This window comes from Dasypus novemcinctus, chromosome 24 (assembly GCF_030445035.2).
Source record: "Dasypus novemcinctus isolate mDasNov1 chromosome 24, mDasNov1.1.hap2, whole genome shotgun sequence".
NCBI classification, from domain to species: Eukaryota; Metazoa; Chordata; class Mammalia; order Cingulata; family Dasypodidae; genus Dasypus; species Dasypus novemcinctus.
In genome coordinates this window covers 8313913-8334451 of record NC_080696.1, presented here as the reverse complement: position 1 = coordinate 8334451, position 20539 = coordinate 8313913, and the positions used below count along the sequence as shown (strand labels likewise).

Below are 20539 nucleotides of genomic sequence, written 5' to 3'. Positions count from 1 at the left end.
CTTTTCCACCCTATATTAACAGCTAATGATTACTGAATGCTTGTGAGTGCCTGGTGGTGTTTTATGTGATGTAGGTACTAATTATAAGCTGAGTTTAAAGATGAGAAAACTGAGATATGAAGAGGTTAAAAAATGTGACCCAGAAGGTGGCAGAGCTAGGATCTGAACCCAGAAGCCTGGCTCCACACTCTACTGTGCTTGTTTGTCTTTCTCCCTCCCCACCTAGAAAGCCTTTCGCCTCTGCTCCGTGATGATCTTGCTCACCTGCTTTGCCTATGTTACTTGGTACACAAGGAGTGCATAGTAAATATTTTTGAAGGACTGGGAAAAACAATTATATAAGAGGAAAAGTTTAAGAGACCGACCTCTGACAAGCTGTTTTAAGATGGGTCTTGGGAAGTGGATTTGGCTCAACTGATAGAGCGTCTGCCTACCACATGGGAGGTCCAGGGTTCAAATCCAGGACCTCCTGACTTGTGTGGTGAGCTGGCCCATGCACAGTGCTGATGCACGCAAGGAGTGCCGTGCCACGCAGGGTGTCCCCTGCATAGGGGAGCCCCATGAGCAAGGAGTGAGCCCCCCAAGGAGAGCCACCCCACGCAAAAAAAGCGCAGCCCACCCAGGAGTGGTGCCACACACATGGAGAGTTGACGCAGCAAGATGATGAATTAAAAAGAGACACAGGTTCCCGGTGCCACTGACAAGAATCCAAGCTGACACAGAAGAGCACACAGCAAATGGACACAGAGAACAGACAATGGGGGTGGGGGGGGTGGGGGAGGATAAAGGGAAGAGAAATTAAAAATAAATCTTAAAAAAAAAATGATGGGTCTCGTGGAAGGAGAGATGGAATAGAGATTCAAGACTCACTGAATGATGCTGAGACCACCATGTGGACTGCCAGTTTGTTAAAAGCCAATGTCATTAAACCACAAAATTAGCCTATAAAGGAAAAATTGTTTGTCTATCCCAGTGACCTTTCATTCATTCAACAAATACTTATTTCCTCACCACCTACCATGGGCCAGGCACAGACGAGGTAACAATCAACTATAGGACTTACAGTCTACCAGGAAAGACCGACTTTGCCTTCCAGCAATGTTGGTGGGAGAGGAAAGTGATCCAAGCTTTCTGAAAGCCAATTTGGCACCATTTTAAAAAATGTTAAACATGTATGCCTTTCATCCAGTTATTTACATATCTGGCAATCTGTGCCACAGAATTGCTCATTTTTTATGCTGAATGAAACATACATAAGAAGTCTCAGTGGAGTGTTGTTTTTAAGAGAAAAAAAACTTAAATGTTAATAATAAAGGAATCAATATTTAATAAAATGCTGTGGAGACTTAAAAAGCAAGTACTTTTGCAACTTAAAGCTTTTTTGGTCATGCAATAGTTGTGAAAGTAGCTCTGGGAGAAAATAACAAGAGAGTCTGGAGTTGCAAAGCAGCCTCTCTGAAGAAGGGACATTTGCCCCAAGACCGGGTGTGTGGCTTAGGGAGAGGTGAGGCAAGAGGGTAAGGGCCAGGGTAGGAGGAGGCAGAGGCTGGAGGGCAGGGCCTAAAATGTAATGGGGTGACTCAGGGTGGTAGGACTTAATGGAGGTGTGAATGAACCTATGAGGCTAGACAGGTAAGCAATGGGTCGACTCCAGAGAGCATCGAGAGCTGTGATAAGGAATCTGTCTTTGTGTTTAAGGTCAATGCGAAGTCCTACAAAAGATTTAGATGGGAGAGTGATGCACTTGGATTTGCATTTTGGAAAGATTGGTCTGTCCACAGGGTAGGCAACTGCTTGGGAGGGGCAAGGTTAGTTGAAGGGACACTGGTTTAGGGGAATTAAGGTTGCAGGTGGAATTGAGGTTGCTGATTATCCTGGATTAGCCCCTCTGATCACAACAGTTCTTAAAAGTGGAAGAGGGCAGAAGAAGACAGTCCAAGAGTGTTGTGAAATATGGAAGAACAGTCTGAGAGATGCAACGTAGCTAGCTCTGAAGATGGATGATGGTGGCCATGAGCAAAGGAACAGGGGCAATCTCTAGAAGGAGGGAAAGGCAAGGCAGCAGCTCCTCAGGAGCCTTCAGAAGGGAGCACAGCCCTAGCGATACGCCAATTTTAGCCCAGCGAGATCCATTCCAGACTTCTGACCTCAGGACTGTAAGATAAAAATGTTATGTGGGGAAGCGGACTTGGCCCAGTGGTTGGGGCGTCTGTCTACCACATGGGAGGTCCGCTGTTCAAACCCCGGGCCTCCTTGACCCGTGTGGAGCTGGCCCATGCACAGTGCTGATGCGTGCAAGGAGTGCCGCACCACGCAGGGGTGTCCCCCGCGTAGGGGAGCCCCACACGCAAGGAAGGCGCCCCGTAAGGAGAGCTGCCCAGCGCGAAAGAAAGTGCAGCCTGCCCAGGAATGGCACCGCCCACACTTCCCATGCCACTGATGACAACAGAAGCGGACAAAGAAACAAGACGCAGCAAATAGACACAGAGAACAGAAAACCAGGGGTGGAGGGGGGAGTTAAATAAATAAATAAATCTTTTTTTTTTTTAAATGTTATGTGGTTTAAGCTGCTATGATTGTGGTAATTTGTCACAGCAGCTCTAGGAAACAAATACAGTGGGGGTCAGAGAGATGTGAAATGCCATGGGCCTTTTGGGAGTCAAGTAGGCAGGATTTGGTGGTGTTTGTATTTACAGGATGGCAGAGAAAGGGAAATCAAAGTGGACTCCCAGGTTTGGGGCTTCAGCAACTCAAAGTAACGTGGGGCTATATAATGAGACTGAGATATCCAGAGAATTAACAGGTAGGGCAAGTAAGATCATGAGTTGTTTAATAGATGCTGGCTGTCAAGAATGGAGCGCATCCGAGCGCAGATCTGTGTACAGCGTTTTGGAGCTTGGAAAGAGGTCTGGCATAGAGAGGAAGTAAACCTTGTGATGAAGAATGATTCCATGCTGAAATAGGAGCTTTTGTTGGTAAAATAATTTAACACAATATTCTAGTATTTAATCAACACTCAGTAGGTACTACTCTAAAGACTATGGTTTTTTTTTCTTTCTACTATTCCAACATTATGTTAACAGTCTGGGCACTATGAAAATGATTTAAAATTTAAATATGTTTCTTCAAAGCATGGCTTTTGTCAGCCCTGGATGTTGGATGGCAGAAAAATAGGATGGATGGGCTGAGGCCAGGGTTGGGAGTTGAGCTAGACCAAACAGGTCTTATAATGCTGAAGATTTAGACAGTGTAAACTCAGGTGAGTGGATGCGATAAATCCAACTGTGACCACAGATTCCAGAATCAGGACAGAATCCGAAAGTTACATGAGAAGGGATCAGCAGATAGGTGAGATCCAAACACCTTGACCAGAGAAAAGCACCTGAGAGAGTCACACAAGTAGAGAAGGACAAAGAAGAAACAAGGAGTTCAAATCCAAAAGATAGAGATTAGAAGCCAGAGTCAGATCCACAAAACAAGATGGGGCAACAGCTGTTGAGAAGGCAGGCATGGCTGGAGCAGAGCTCAGGTCAGAAAATCAAGCACAGAGCACAGAGTACCTGGGTCACGCATGCCTTACAATACAAATGGGGACCAGGAACAAAGATTGTAATCTTTTCACTGACCCACTGTGCTTTGAGGTGGTGTCCTAGAGGGGCTTCACTTGATGGGGCAGCGACTGCCCACAGTGTGATGTCCAGGAGACATTGCAGTAGAAGAATCTGAGAAGAACCAACCAAGCCATTTACAGCATCTTATTTGACACAATGACAATCATTTGTTTTCTTAGAAAACAACTTGATTTTTAGATTATATGAGCCGTTTCCAATTTTTTTAATATTTTCTCCTGAATCCCAATATAGTCCATGTTATATTTTCCATTAAATGCACCATAACTAAAGACCTGCTGCATCTTTTGCTCATGATTCTGTAACATATGCATATCTGGGCAATGACATCTCAAAGGGAATGGGGTACATTGACGATATGATTTCTGCAATATGATTTCCACAGTATGATTTCTCAAATGGCTGTCTTTCTTCTACCAATGACAGGCCCAGTCATAAAACATAAATTATCTGAATACAGATGAGTGTTTCTAAAGTACTTAAATATCCATTATTACATTTACCAAGTTCTTAAAAATAGATCTGAGGCAAAGAAAAGAAAAATCTTTCCATGGGGGAGTCAGTGAGAAAAGAGATGCTCTTAAAACGTACATTAACACATCATTTTAAAATTTTGTAGTCTTTTTCCTCGTAGGTAAAATGCAGCTATCTGTATGGCTGAAAACCTTAATAGTGCCGTAATTACATTCAGCTGTAGGGCTTGAAAAGCAAACCCTTAATTAGCTTCAGAACCAAAAGTTAGAGATCAACTGCATTAGACCAACACTCTTTGCCATGAAGAGGGGGATGTGAACAAAAAGATTGTTTAGTAGATTGGCTCCAGCTCAGCTCGTCTCGTCTCTGCCTCCATCCCATCTTCAACCTGGCCCCTCTCCATTAACTACTACCTCTCATGCAGGCCACAACTAAGGTATATCCATGCCATTATCTTAAAAATAGTTTTGGGGGTGGGGCAAAGGACAGACCCACAAGTCCTTGAGTTGGTAAAAGTTTGGAGAATATTGGAACTTGCTTCGGTAGCAGTTGAGAGTCAAGTCAATGCTCTTGTTCCCTACCACCCATTTGACTTGATGACTAGTGCCACTTCAGTCACTGGTTGAACCTGGCTAGTAGTAGAGTGACTGCTAATTCTGAGACCTTCCTACTGCATTTCCCTCAAGGAAACTGATTCAGAATACTAAGGAGCAGTGTGTGTTGAACACTTGCTGTGAGCCAGGCACAGGTCAAACCCCTTTTTCATGTCTCATTTCATTGGCGCTTCACAAAAATACGCTGGAAAAGGATATTTTACAAATGAGGATCTTGCAGCAAAGAGAGGCTAAGTAGGTTGCCCAAGATAACACAATTAACTGGCGTAGAAGGACTGGGATTCAGTTCCAGGCAATGTGGACCCATGGCTTTTAACCACAATGCTTAATTAATGAGAAACTGGGCTGCCTGAAGAGGCAATCATGCTGTTTTTATAAAACTCTTTTATCTTTAATATTTTAAATAATTTCATAAAGGAAATAGTTTCCCTGAATGCCTATCTTGCTTTTTTGAACACATCAAGCTCTATGCTCAAGGGGAAAATTAAGCAACAGAAACAAATGAAAATACTTTTAAAGTAGAGTTATGATGGGGTATCCACATGAAGCAGGAGTCTCCAAGTGGCTGATGGATAGCTCAACCCATTTTCATGGATGGCTTCTTGTGGTGTCACTCTAGCACCCCCCCAAAAACAAAACAAAACAAAGCATTTGCCTCTCATATAGCTGGTGAAAGCTACTGAGTCAAACTAGCAGGTAAATGGTCACATATGTTTACTAATGAACATGGAGCACTTTTGGGACATTGGAATTGTTCTGAATGACATTACAATAATGATACAGGCCATTATACGTTTTATCAAATATTATAAAATTGTGTGGTGCAAAGTATAAAATTAAATGTAAACTACTAATCATGGTTAGTAGCAATACTTCAGTATGTGTTGATCAATTGTAACAAATATACCACACTAATGAGAGATACTGTTAATGGGGAAAAGTGTGGGACTGGAACTGGGAGGTGGTGGGGTATGTGGAATCACCCTACATATTTTTTTCATTAGAAGAAAATAAACTTTATTATTTTTTAAATTAAAATAATGAAACAAAGGGGTGGGGAAATAGTTGACATTAAGTCTCGAAGGGCTTCAATTTAAAAATCTGTAGCAAATTCTCCATCTTGAAATATGTTTACCAAATCGTTCTGGAAATAGGGCTGCTGGAACTCAGAAGGTCGAGGTGACCCGTGACCTCCGTTTGGGTAGATGCTGAGCAGTATTCTACGAGGGTTGTCCTGACATGAGGTGACCCAAGAAAGCCTCCAGAATCTGGCCATAAATTTATTAGACCTCATTATTTCCCACAAACCCCTACCTCCATGGGAGCAGGTTTTCCCTAAGAGGACAGAGAAGGCAAGGCAGGGCAGTGACGCATTGCCCAATGATTAGAAGTTCTGAGGCTCCAGCTCTGCCAGTTTGTAGCTCAGACTCTGAGCTTCCATTTCTATTTTCTGGAAAATGGAGACAGTCATAACCTTTCTAGCCTGACTCTAGAAAAGAGTTAACAAATCAGGCATGAACTGCGTAGCCTCGGAAAAGCCGTCTTGCAAGCTGGCCTCTGAGGACCTCAATTTTGAGAGGGCTCCCACCGTTTCCCAGAAGAGCTCACAGTGCCTACAGTGTTTGTATAAATAGTATGGTTTATCTTTAACACCTGCTTCCCTTCTGGGCATCTGACATTTTGTTACATATTAGGCAGTGGCTGCCTACATGACCCGCCTCCGGTACAGACCTTGGGCCCCAGGTCCCCAGTGAGCTTCCTTGGTGCACAGCATTTGATGCAGGTTCCCACAGCTCAGAGCCGGGAGAATTAAGTACACCCTGTGGGACTGCTGTAGGAGAGGCCAGTTGAAAGCTCGTGCTTGGTTTCCTCCAGACTTCCCCAGGCGCCTTCTCCTTTGCTGATTTTGCTCTTTATTCACTTGCTGTAATAAATCCTAACCATGCGTACAACAATACACTGCATCCTGAGAGTCCTCTAGCGAATCACTGAACCTGGGGAGGACTTGGGGGACCCTGGTCACCTCCTCACGGAGTTGTGGTGTGTTTTTAATGGAATCATGTGCATTAAACATCGAGTACCATGCCAGGTACAGACTAAACATGGATAGATCAAAGAGAAGATACCGCCTGCCCAGCGGACCTTTACTTCCCTACTCCGAGGTGCTAAAAGTCACCAGGACTCCGTTTTTCACCAGGGGGTGAGATTCTTGGTCACAAACAGAGTAACAGCCATTGCTAATACAATGTGACTAAACATCCTGGGAACTCTGTCTCTGCATTTAGTCTAGTGTCAACCTCACTGAAATGTTGCTTTAGAATTTAGAGCAGCTTTCTATTTTCCTTTTAAGTTGCTTTCTCTATTACCCTTTTTTTTTTAGAGAGCATGCCCTTTCTTTTTTTTTAATTTTTAAAAATTTCTCTCCACCCTGCCCCAGTTGTCTGCTCTCTGTGTCCATTCGCTGTGTGTTCTTCTGTGACTGCTTCTATCCTTATCAGCGGTACCGGGAATCTGTGTTTCTTTTTGTTGCGTCATCTTGCTGTGTCAGCTCTCCGTGTGTGCGGCTCCATTCCTGGGCAGGCTGCACTTTCTTTCATGCTGAGAGGCTCTCCTTACGGGGCGCACTCCTTGCGCGTGGGACTCCCCTATGCGGGGGACACCCCTGCGTGGCAGGGCATTCCTTGCACACATCAGTAGTGTGTGTGGCCAGCTCCACACGGGTCAAGGAGGCCGGGGGTTTGAACCGCGGACCTCCCATGTGGTAGACGGACGCCCTAACCACTGGGCCAAGTCCACTTCCCCCTCTATTACCCTTAACGCAACTTGCCACACTTATGGAACTGTATTTATTACCATTTAAATTACAGTTGTATCGTATCACAGGATAAGAGTAGGCAGATTAATTCAGTCATGGGCTTGCTCTCCACAATGCTCTTATTTTAGAAACAGGAAAAGTATTAGTTCATTGATAATTTCTTTTTAGACCTTCACTAGAATGGCATGACAACCACTGGGAAAGTCTCAATCAAATGGAGAACAGTAACGTGTTTCTGTTGTGATTCTAAAAACATTTGAGGGAAACGGACTTGGCCCAGTGGTTAGGGTGTCTGTCTACCACATGGGAGGTCCGCGGTTCAAACCCCGGGCGTCCTTGACCGGTGTGGAGCTGGCCCATGCGCAGTGCTGATGCACGCAAGGAGTGCCCTGCCACGCAGGGGTGACCCCCGCGTAGGGGAGCCCCACGCGCAAGGAGTGTGCCCGTAAGGAGAGCCAGCCCAGCATGAAAGAAAGTGCAGCCTGCCCAGGAATGGCGCCGCCCACACTTCCCATGCTGCTGACGACAACAGAAGCAGACAAAGAAACACGACGTAGCAAATAGACACAGAGAACAGACACCTGGGGGCGGGGGGAATTAAATAAAATAAATCTTTAAAAAAATAAAAAATAAAAATAAAAACATTTGAGCCTCTATTTTCAGTGTTGTTCAAGCCTGAAAGATGCAAAGGGTCCTTTTCAAATTATTTTTCTGAAATAATTGCTATCTTTTGTTTTAAGTGGATATATCTCAAGTTTATTAGAATGTTACATAGAATGAGCGAACACATGGCCAAATTATATTTTCACATGTATATTATTTTCACCAAATAATACTGAGAGATGGTGTGCAGAGATGCTTGTTTTGTCATTTCCTGGCCACTGAGAATGCTGAAGTACTCAATTAGATTGTAGCATCACCACCATGTCTCCCTTGAATTAACACAATTATATAAGGCCAATATAGTTACCCAGATCTGACATTGGCACAGCTAAAACAGAAAGAGAAAAATGTCAGGTATTTGAAGAGCCAAGGAATGAAGTCTAGAAAAGTCTTTAATGGTATATTAGTTAGCTTTCTCTGCATAACAGTCTACTCCAAATTGAAGTGGCTTAAAGCAATGGCTGTTTCTTTTGCTCCTGATTCTGTAGGTCGACACTGTGGGTTTGGCTCGGCTGAGTGGTTCTGAAAGTTTTTTCTGGGCTCACCCAAGCACCTGTGCATTGCTGCTGCTCATCTAGGTGGCTTGCTCCTGGGGGTTGCTGGCTCTTGGCTGGGAGGCTGTGGTCTCTCACCTTCCAGCAGGATGGCCTGGCCTTGTTCTCATGTGGGTGGCAGGCTCCAAGAGCAGTAAGAGGGCATGCCCCAATTGCAGGCACATTTCAAATTTCTGCTTGTATCATGTTTGCTAATGACTTATTGACCAAAGCAAGCCCAGACTCAGGGTGCAAGGGGCCAGCCCAAGGCATGAGCCCTGGGAGATGTGAAACATCAGGGGTCATCACTAGGACAGTCTACCACAACTGGCTTCCTTTACTTCTTTGCACTTTGACTTAGTCTGCCCAAATGTGTAGGATGAGTTAACCTACATATATTGACACACTTGTAACAAAGTACCTAAAAATTTTGCTTAGATCATAATTCTGTTTTCCAGGAAAGACAGTACATCATTGTATTCTGAGACCTCACCATCTTCCACTAGTTTTTCATTATCACCTTTCATTAGTTTTCCAAATTGTGTGAGATAACAACCAGTGGGGAATGGAATGGGTTTTGAGAGAGACAGGATAGTTAAAGCTGGGAACAATCTCTCTCTGCCAAGAGAATGTACATTGTTACATTCCTGCTGCCACCCCGTTTCTGGAAGGTCCTAGCCCATGCTTTGCAGGAAGACCCTGCTTGCCAAGAAAGGATAAATTGTTCAAAGATGAGACAGAAATCTTAATGGTGGATGAAGGGAAAGGGAGAGAAAGAAGGAAAGAGGGAGAGAGCAAGGGATGATGTTACCTTCTATGAAGCTTTGACCAATATGCTATTCACTGAATGAATATTCTGTTCTCAGTCCTGTTAGTCAGTCAGCAAATATTCCTTGAGCCCTAATAGACACCAGACACTGGAAAACCCCAATGAATAAGCAGGTAGAATCCCTTCCCTCCCGGAGCATACATTCTATCAGGTATCAAGCATATCATGACACATAATTAATCACAAGGGATAAATGCTGTGAGGAGGTACACAGAACTGTAAGAGTACACAATCCACCTATTTAAGTCTGGGGGTCTAAGATAAGGCTTCCCCAACAAAGTGGTATGTAAGCCCAAACATAACCATGCCTACCACAGTGCTGTGTGGATACCCCAAACATCAAAATTGTCCTGTTCACAGATGAGTAAATTCAGAGAGGGAAAATTAGTTACTCAAGAGCTCAGCTCAATTGGTGGCCTAGCCAGGAGTCAAACCTAGGTTTACCTTATATGTTTTCTAATTCTAGAAGGCATAGTGGGCCTATTTTACACATGTTCTGGAAGTATCCCTGTTTTTAATTGGTAAACTTCATTGTTTCAAACAGGCAAAACTCATTGAACAAAATTCTGAATATCATATGCAGTATAAAGTGAGTCTTCCTTCCTGCCTTGTCCCTTAGTCACTCAATTCCCTTCTCTGTAGGCAGCACTAGTCAAGTTTCCTGTATGCTTCTCCAGACTTATGTTTAATATTTGCAGTTTTTACTTTGTGCCAGGTGCTTTACTAAGTGCTTACAGTGCTTATTATTTATAAGCACTTCATAATAACCTTTGCGATGAGAATGATTATTTCCATTTTTATGTATGCATGTATTTGATTTTTCCACACAAATGTTTCGCATTTTAAGTGAATGTCAAACTTCAAGATGTTTTTCCCTGTGTATTAGTCAGCTTTTGCTTTGATAATGCTGCGTAACAACAAGTCCAAAAACCTCAGTGGCTTACCTACAGATATTTATTTCTCACTCATGGGTTGACCATGACTTGGCTGTGGCTCAGCTATGGCTCAGCTGGGCTTGCTGTGCTTGCCTTGAGACTAAAGATTGAGAGTTTATATATGCTTTGTGTACCATTCCATCCAGGACCTCAGCTAAGGGAGATTTATCTGCCTGAGAGAAAATCATGCAAATGGTAGAGCACTAGAGGGACATGCATAATGCCTTAAAATACCTCCACCCAGGACTGGTACACTGTGTCTTATTAGTCAAAGCCAGTCACACATCCCAACCCAAAGCCAGTGGGGCAGAGAATATGGCAAATTCAGAAGGGGAACAAAAAAGTTTGCACAACATCATCTGATCTCCCTTATCCTGAAAATCCAACTTTGATCTTCTGCAGCTGGTACATGGAAAAAATAACTCTCTATATATATATAACCAAATGAATGAATTAGTAATTTAGTAAGTTTCTTATTGGCGTCTGCTAGCAAGATGTAAACAGCTGCCTCTGGTCTGTTTGCGTTTTCTAGGTTTTTGCATCATGTTTGGGAAGAAAAAGAAAAAGATCGAAATATCTGGCCCATCCAACTTTGAACACAGGGTTCACACTGGGTTTGATCCACAAGAACAGAAGTTCACCGGCCTCCCCCAGCAGTGGCACAGCCTATTAGCAGACACGGCCAACAGACCGAAGCCCATGGTGGACCCGTCGTGCATCACGCCCATACAGCTGGCTCCCATGAAGGTATGGCGGCTCCGGTGCTCAGTGGCCTTGGGAAGCAGGCTCTTGGTTGATGTATATGCTATTTATGAGCAAGCTATAAAAATGCCTCAGCCGTGTATTTTTTTTAATGTCTATAGATAATCTACAATTATCCTTCAATATTTATGTTAACTACTTATTGTAAATCGCAGCACTAAAAAGTAACCTCAGCTTTCAGATGTGAGCTTTTTTTTCTATAATGAGACACATAACATGCAATCACAAACTAGGAGAGTTTATTTCTACTTTAAATGATGTTTGATAGTCTTTACACTGAAGAACATTATTCAACTCCTTTGATTAATATTGACAATAACCACTGATTAAGCATCCATCTTAGACAACCTTTTCATGTTTTGCATTTGCCCTCAGGAAATCTAAACTTCTCTAATATATAAAATTTTATGCTACCAGATTTTGACAATAAGACCACACACACACATGCTTACAAATATGTATACCACAAACACACATATATACATGTTTTATATAATCAAAATATATAACTGTAATTAAATATATAAATGTACATACAGGTGTTAGTCTTTTCCAGAAAAATAGAACCAACAGGATATATATATATAGAGAGAGAGAGAGAGATTTATTTTTAAGAGTTGGTGTGTGTGGTTGTGGGGACTGGTTAGCCTGAGGTCGGGTAAGAAGGTTGGCAGGCTGGAAATTCTGGTAAGAGTTAATGTTGAAGCCTCAAGTGCAAAATCCTAAGGGAGGCAGGCTGGAAATTCCCGGGGGATTTGATGTTGTAGTCTTGAGGCAGCATTTCGTCTCTTTCTTAGAACCTTGGTTGTTCGTTCTTAAGGCTTCTAACTGATGGGATGAGACCCACTCACATTACTGAGGGCAATCTCCTTTATGTAAAAGCTTTCTGTAAAGATGCTAATCGCATTGACAAGATACTTCACGGCAGCATCTAAGCCAGTGTTTTAACTAAACAATGGTCATCATAACCTAGCCAAGTTGACACATAAAATTAAACTCATATTTGTCTCTAGAGCTGAACAGAGAGCGCCATTTCAAATAAAAGCAAATAAAAATAGGTGAGACCTAGAAAAGGATATTCTTTACCTTAAACAAATGGCTAGATTTTGGCAAGGAATGGTCGTGAAAAAAGTAATTGCACTAAAGCAGAAAGCAGACCCAATGTATTTCATATATGCCAGGTTACTATGAAGAAAATCCAGCCATTGCAGTTCCTTTCTGCACCTCGCGATGACAAGAAATCCTCAGATAACTGGGCAATTGCCCAAAAGCTATCTATGGGAATTAAACATAGTTGAAGCTTATTATCATGTCATTTAATAGATAATTCTATTTATTGTAATCCAGGCAAAGAAACCAGTTCAGATTCTTCTCTTATCCATTATAATACACAACTGAGCTATATAAATACCTTATTCTTGATTAAATGTTTAAATGATAAGCAAATCAAAAGTGGATGTACTTTTAATAGGATGCAAAAAGGATCATAGCTGATAAATTATAGGTATATTAGTCTGTCAAAGTAGTGCCGATGCAAAGTACCAGAAATCTGTTGGCTTTTATAAAGGTTATTTATTTGGGATAAAAGCTGATAGTTGCAAGGTCCTAAAAAGTCCAACTCAAGGCTGCTTTCTCACCAAAGTCAGCTGCCGTGTGTTAAAGCAAGGCTGTCGCTGATCTCTGCCAGGCCTCAGCCTTCCCTGCTGTGCTTCCTCTCTCAGCTGCAGCTGGCGCAGGGCTGGAGCCTCAGGGCTTCCTCTCCCTCCTGGCATAGGGCTCGTTTCTTTCTGGACCTCATATATCAGTCTTGGCTCTCTTCCCAAGTCAGCTGCAGACTATCCGGTGAATGGCTCATCTCTCCACAGGGACCCAGGATGAAAAGCTACAGAGCTTTCTCTCTTCCCGTGTGTCTTTTTGTGTGAGTGTCCTTTTGTATCCCAGCAAGGAGGTGGGAATTCAACCTGAGTCACGCCTTGCTGACATGGTCGAATCAAAGCCCTAAATATTAACAGGTAATTTAATCAGCATTAATCTCAGCTGCATCTAATGCAATCAAACGGTATTACACCTAGAGGAATAGGTTAGTTTACAAACATAATCTTTCTCTTTTTGGGATTGTTCTTTTCTGATATTCAACGTATAAATCCATTCTACCCAAAGAGTTTTATAATCCTGCATCTTATAAATTTGATTTTCTGATAGGATTTTGAAAACTTTCAGCCCAGTTCAAATATTACATACTAAGAAGATGGCTCTTGGAAAGATAAAATCTTTACGGACTAAAAGAGCCTTCCGTTTTAAAACAGGTATAGATTGATATTTAATAGAAATCAGAACAGTTAACCAATCTAGGCTAGTATTGGACAATATCCTACAATTGAACATAATTTTCCCCCTAAGAGAACTGAAAACCAATGCTTCACTGATGACCAAAAAATAGGGTGGCCCAGATTTAAAAAGAACTTAAGATTTAGAAGAATAAACTTTTCATTTCCTTAATTTTTCTTGTATGCCAAACTTTTGCCTAAACCCTGCAAATGGAACAAGAGTGTACCCAGAGAAGTCCTCTTCTGTCAGTCATCATGGAGAAATAAAAAGGCCCACATGGAGCTGGAGCTTTTTTTCCCACCCTTGGGTAGCTTAGCAGCGCTGAGGAGCATCCCAGAAGCAGTCTTAGTGTAAGGGCACAGCTGAAAGTCGGAGGGCGTGCGCCGTGCCGTTAAGGGTGTGCTCGTTCTTGGTTGAGAATGGCGTGTCATTTATTTCACCACGGTTTGTCAGTTGTCCAGGTCCCAGCAGGTCCTGGGTGGAAGTGAAGGGGCACTACCGCCCCCACCCCACTGAGTGATAATTCAGCATGCTCGTGGATTTGGGGAGCCTTCTCATTTGTTCCATCTCCTTCATAGGCTGGTCCAGTATCCTCGCAGAGTTCTTCAGTCCAACTGAACCAGGTCAGGGCGCGATTTCCCAACTGCTGAGCCGTGTCATTCTCCTTACTTGCTTTATGGGCTTTCTAATCCAGAGGCCAGGTGTATGAGTGGCCAGTTTGTATGTAATGAAAATATTTGTCCCAGACACTTAAATAATAACTGGGGGAGGACTGGAAATACAACTCAGGTGTAGAACCAGCCCTGGGTTTCTGCAAATGGCACTCTAGGTGCAGTTTTGCCACTGAGAAGGGAAAATAGTAATGATAATAAACAGTCAATGAGGGATTAAAAAAAAAAATAGTCAAAGCAACAGTGAGGAGGAATCGTTCCGAGAAAGGGTGAAGTTAATCAAATGCTTTTAAGTGAAGGACACTCAAGAAATCCGGTACCCTCCCCACATTCCTTTAGATTGATTCTGTCTCCTCTCCAAACGCCACGCATGCAGTTAGCACTGTCAACGTGTGCTGGACAATATTGCTGGTGAAGGAGAATCCTGCTGGCTGGACCAGACTCTTCTAAGTCGAGTCAAAGGATTCAGGGAGCCAAAATAAGCCATGCGGCGTTGATGAGCCCACTTTGGGGACATGCCTTATTTGGAAAATTCTTCCAAGTCACCTGAGAGCAACCTATTTTAAACCCTGAAGAATACATCTCGGAAGTCAGAACTAGCCTTGAAATAAGGTTTGTACTGACAAAAAAATATTGTGATGTAGTTGTGCAGATAAAGCCATTTTGGGAAAAAATGCTCCAAAATGTGCTCAGCAAGTGCAGTGAATATATCACACTAATGAAAGATGTCGATGTGGGAGGAATGGGGGATATGGCGAGTGGGGTTATGGGAACCGCTTATATTTTTTAATGTAACATTTTGTGTGATCCATGTATCTTTAAATAATAATAATAATAATTTAAAAATTAAAAAAAAAAGCTCTAGCTTGGCCAAATTGTCCTATAAAGAGGATGATGAAAAATGAGAAAAGAGATCTTGACATAAAATCAGTAAGTGGGAGAATTTTATGGCACCTTATGAGGTGGCAAAGTGCCACTCTTAAGTATTTCATGTCAGGGAGTATTGCCGAGATTACTTCTGACTGGAAATCTGCCATTGCAGCCGACAACCTTTTTTTTTTTTAATTTTTGATGGGGTTGTATTTCAGCTGTTCATATTCAAACTTTGCTTGAATTGCATGTCTTGCATGCCAGAATATACCAGTCCTATGTAGAGCTTTTTACATCAGTGTTTCTCAAACTGGACTGTGCATCAGAATCCCCTGGAGGATTTGTTGACGAGATTACTGGGCTCCATCCCCAAGTATTCTGGTTCCGTAGGTCTGGGGTGGGGCCAAGACTTTGCATTTCTTTAAGGTCCCAGGTAAAGCTGCTGCTCCTGGTCGATGGTCCACACTTTAAGAACCCCTGGTTTAAGTAGTTATGAAGGAAAATTTCTACAAGGTATATCAATTCAAGTTTTTACTGGCCAAGATATCCAAAATCTTAGAAACGTAACCAGAAGGCATGGGTTACCTGAACCTTGTTCACAAGTTGATGAAGGTGAGCCCAAGGCAAGACATGTCGATTAACCAGGGCGGCCTGAACTTTTAGAGCAGGGAGGGAAAGGGCTCTCCAAAACTCTTCACAGATGCCTTTGAGAAACTCCTTTTTATGCTTCATGTTGTTTTGTCCATAAGCAATATGACTAAAATGAATGCTGAATCAGAAACATTATACAAAGGACAGTTTGAATGATCATGTTTATTCTTGCCCAGTGTTTCTCAAAATTGGGCTTTCATCAGAAACAGGGGGCTTGTTAAAACCCAATTCCCACACCCCACCCTGGAGATTTCTGATTGAATCTATCTGGGGTAGCCGGATGACTGGCATTTCTCAAAAGCTCAGATGCTGCTGATGCTGCTGGTGGGTGGGAGATGTTCTTGAAGACCCTGTTCTAGGTGAACTCAAGCCAGGACTTGGTGATCACCCTTTCCCTTTGTAACAGCCTATGAGTCGTTTGAAAAATGCTGAAAAAAAAAGAAAAGAAAATATGGAGACTAGTGTAAAAAAGCCTTTGTAGCTTCTACCTAAAATGAACCAACAATAGCATGTCTTAATTTTGCTTCAGATTTGTTTTTAATTTTCAGGTAGAATTATAGAAATAATATAATATTGTATTATTTGGCATATTTAATTTTTTATTGGAAAAATTGTGTTTACAAAACAATCATGCATAATATATAGGATTCCCATACACCACCCCACCGTCACCACCTTGTATTATTGTGAAACATTTGTTACCATTGACAAAAGAACATCCAAATTACTAACTATAGCCCATTAGGTGTACATTTCCCATTAACCACCTTATTACTAACACCATGTATTAATATGTCCATTTGTTATAGTTCATGAAAGAATGTTCTCATATTTGTACTGTTAGCCACAGCCCATCAAAGAGCTCAGGATTCACTGTGTTATACAGTCCATCCAAAATGTATACTCAGTGTCTCTCAGTTTCATCAACAGAGTCATGCTGTCATTCCCTCGATCAATTTTAGAACATTTTCATTACTCCAAAAAGAAAATCCCTTACCCCACTTTACTCCAGTTGTTGGCCCTTGGCACTGATAGAGCATCTTTGTTGCCCTTTATGCAAAAACATTGCAATATTACTGTTAACTCTATTCCATAAATTACATTACTTGTATTTTTCCCATAAATCACCATATTCTTAACATGTTGTAATAGTGACCTACATTAGTTCTGGTTCATAAAAGAACATTTTTGTATTTGTAATCCACATCCACCACTGAGTTCACTGTGTTATATAATCCCAAGATTCCCCTGTAGCTTTCTTTCTATTGATTAAGTCCCCAGACCTACCCCTTTCAGCCACAATCACATTTATAATTCAGTAGTATTAGTTATACTCACTGTAATGGGTTGCCATCAACTCTAGCCATTTCCAAACATTTACCATCAACCTTATTTAAATTCACATCCGCTCCCCCTTCTCAGTACTCATTCTATCTTCTAGTGACCTATATTCTAGGTTTTAATTCCATTGGTTTACTCATTGTATTTAGCTCCTGTTAGTGAAACCATATAATAGCTGTCTTTTGTCTGGTTTATTTCACTCCACATAATGTCCTCAAGTTTCCCCTATGTTGTCATATGCATCCCAGTTTCATTTCTTTTTACAGTTAAATAATATTCCATCGTATATATATGCCACATTTTGTTTATCCACCATCAATTGATGGACACTTGGGTTGTTTCCTTCTTTTGGCAATTGTGAAATAATGCTGCTATGAACATTGGTGTACAAATGTCTGTTTGTGTCCCTGCTTTCAGTTCTGAACATATTCCTAGTAGCGGGATTGCCAGATCATTTGATTTCCCTATTAGCTAGTGATATTAAATAGACATTTTTCCGAAAAGGAAATAAAAATGACCAAATTTTTATTTCCTCTGCAGAAAAATGTATTTTTGGCCGTTTTTATTTCCTCTTTGGAAAAATGTCAATTCAAGTCTTTTGTCCATTTTTTAATTGGGTTGCTTGTCTTTTTATCATTGAGTTGTATGATCTCTTTATAATACAAGGAAATCAAACCTTTATTGGATATGTGGTTTCCAAATATTTTCTCCCGTTGAATCAGCTACCTTTTCACCTTCTTGACAAAGTCATTTGAAACACAAATGTATTTAATTTTTAGGTGGTCCCATTTATCTATTTTTTCTTTCAGTGCTTATGCTTTGGGTATAAGGGCTAAGAAACAACTGCCTACCACAGGATCTTGAAGCTGTTCCTCTACATTTTCTTCCAGGGTTTTTATGCTTCTACCTTTTATATTTAGGGCTTTGATCCATTTTGAGTAAATTTTTTGTATAAGGTGTGGGATAGGGGGTCCTCTTTCTTTTGGATATGGATATCCAGTTCTCCCAGCACCATTTGTTGAATAGACTGTTTTTCCCCAGTTGCATGGACATGACTACCTCGCCAAAAATTACTTGACCAAAGATGTGAGGGTCTATTTCTGAACACTTAATTTGGTACCATTGGTCTGTATGTCTATCTTTATGCCAGTTCCATGCTGTTTTTACCTCTGTAGGTAGATAATAGGCTTTAAAGTCAGGAAATGAGAGTCCTCCAAGTCTGTTCTCTTTTAAGGTATTTTTCACTCTTCAGGACCCCTTACTTTCAAAATAAATTTGATAGTTGAGTTTTCCATTTCTTTTCTTTAACAAAAGGCTGTTGGAATTTGTATCAGGATTGTGTTGAATCTGTAAATAAACTTGGGTAGAATTAACATCTTAACGATATTTAGTCTTCCAATCTATGAACACTGAATGTTCTTCCATTAATTAGGTCATCTTTGTTTTTTTTTAACAATGCATTGTAGTTTTCCAAATACAGGTCCTTTACATCCTTGGTTAAGTTTTTCCCTCATTTATTAGCTCTGGTAATTTGATATTGATTTTTTGGTACTTTCTAGGAATAGGATCATATGGCATATTTAAAATTTATTAAACGGTATATATTGTATATAATATTCTCTAATTTGCTATTTTACTTAACATTGTTTTCAGATAAATTCACATTGATACATACAAACTGAGTTTATTTTAAAATTGTGCTATGGTTTTCTACAGTTCATTTATCCATTTCTTTACTATGGAATATTTATGAATAATATTGTAATGACCATCTGTATGCATGTCTTCTTGGGCACGATGGTAAGAGATTTTCTTGCAGTCATTCTCAAAGTGAGGCCCAGAATCCCCAGGGCATCCCTCAGTCTCTTTCATAGTAATTCTAAGCCATCAGTTGCATTTCTTTCTTGTTCTCTTCCATGTGTACAATGTTTTCCAGAAGCTCCATGGTGTGTGATGATGCCATTGCTGTGACGGCTAATGGCTTATGGTCTATGTATAGTTCTGTTTTAAAATATCTTATAATTTCTGATACAGTAAATATGGATAGATACTGATATAGCCAAACCAAAGTCCTCTGGGGTCTCAATAATTTTAAGATATTCCTGAAACCAAAAGGTTTGAGAACCACTGTCATAGGGCATAAGCAATCCCTATGTTTAATCTTTGTTGGTGGAACTCAGCCAGTGACTGACATCAAATTTGGTGCTCTGTGGCTTGGGCAACTTGTTCCTCATCCAGTATCCACTTATTTTTTTTTTGAAAATAGGGACTTTTGCCTTCTCCATTTGCCTGGTAACCTTCCAATCTCTACAACTTTTTCAAAGATTATTGTGTGTGATATCCTATCCCTGTCAGTGCCATGGGATATAATTTATCTAGATTAAGACTCCCGAGGTCCCTTAAGACACCCAGATCCTTACACCCCATCTCCCTTTTAAATTTGGCCTTCAAATTCTTTCTAAAATGTTCTTTCCACTCTTTCAAGTTTGAAGAATCACAGAGAATGCCAGAGCAAAGCTTGCTTTTAGTGGGTTTGCCTTATATTTGTCATCCTTGGTATTTTATAATTTTCTAATGCTGAGGTCCTATCCCTTCGTTGTTTACGTTCTGCCCATGACCAAGGCTGTAAAAACCATCCTCTGACCCATGAAGATGGCGGAGTGAGACACCTCAGGGCTCTGTCTCCCAATGGAAGCTTTAAAAACCAGCAAGAACTGGCACAGCATCCTTCTCAAAGCTCCAGAAAACAGTTAAAGAGCACAGTATCAGAGAAACCGGCTACCTAGAAGCAGCAGGATCCCTTGGCACGCTGGGTGGCTCTCCCCAGACCGCACTGTCAGCTCAGACCTGTCCTGCACTCCGAGGGCACATCCCTGGTCCTGATTTCGGAGAAAGCAGAGTAACCCTCCTGCACATAGTGGGCACATGGATGCCTGGCCCACTCTGTCTGGTGCTCACCTTCCCAGAACTGGCTCTGTGTGTAGAAGGCATTTCACAGCACTCTCCTACAGAACTCTGTGGGTGAGCAGTCAAGTCATACTACCTGGAACAAAGAGTCATTGGCTATAAGAAGTCCAATGCAGTCTGAGACTGTGAAGAAACAGTTTTCTGAGAAAGAAAGGACATTTATATTCCCAGGGAATTCTTAGGGCCACATGCGCAAGCCTAAGGCAAGGCACCTGCACAGAAAGGGCAAGGGAGGGGAAGCGGATGTGGCTCAAGCAGTTGGGTGCCCACCTACCACATGGGAGGTCCCAGGTTCAGTTCCCAATACCGCCTAAGGAAGACAAGCAAGATGTGAGCTGACACAGTGGGCTGGCTCAGTGAGCTGATGCAACAAGATGATGCAACTAGGAGACACAATGAGAGACACAACAGCAGGGAGCAGATGTGGCTCAAGTGATTGGTACCTCCCTCCCACATG

General features: G+C 41.7%; 1 protein-coding gene across 2 annotated transcripts in view; it reads left to right on the top strand.

Annotated features, from left to right (window-relative positions):
* PAK5 (p21 (RAC1) activated kinase 5) overlaps positions 1–20539 on the top strand; it is a 309974-nt gene that overhangs the window by 189269 nt on the left and 100166 nt on the right. For both annotated transcript variants that reach the window (XM_058287556.2, XM_071211561.1), the window contains exon 4: positions 11025–11239. In XM_058287556.2, coding sequence (XP_058143539.1) covers positions 11036–11239 — 204 coding nt within the window. In that variant the 5' untranslated portion in view covers positions 11025–11035. The remainder of the gene's footprint in view (positions 1–11024; positions 11240–20539) is intronic.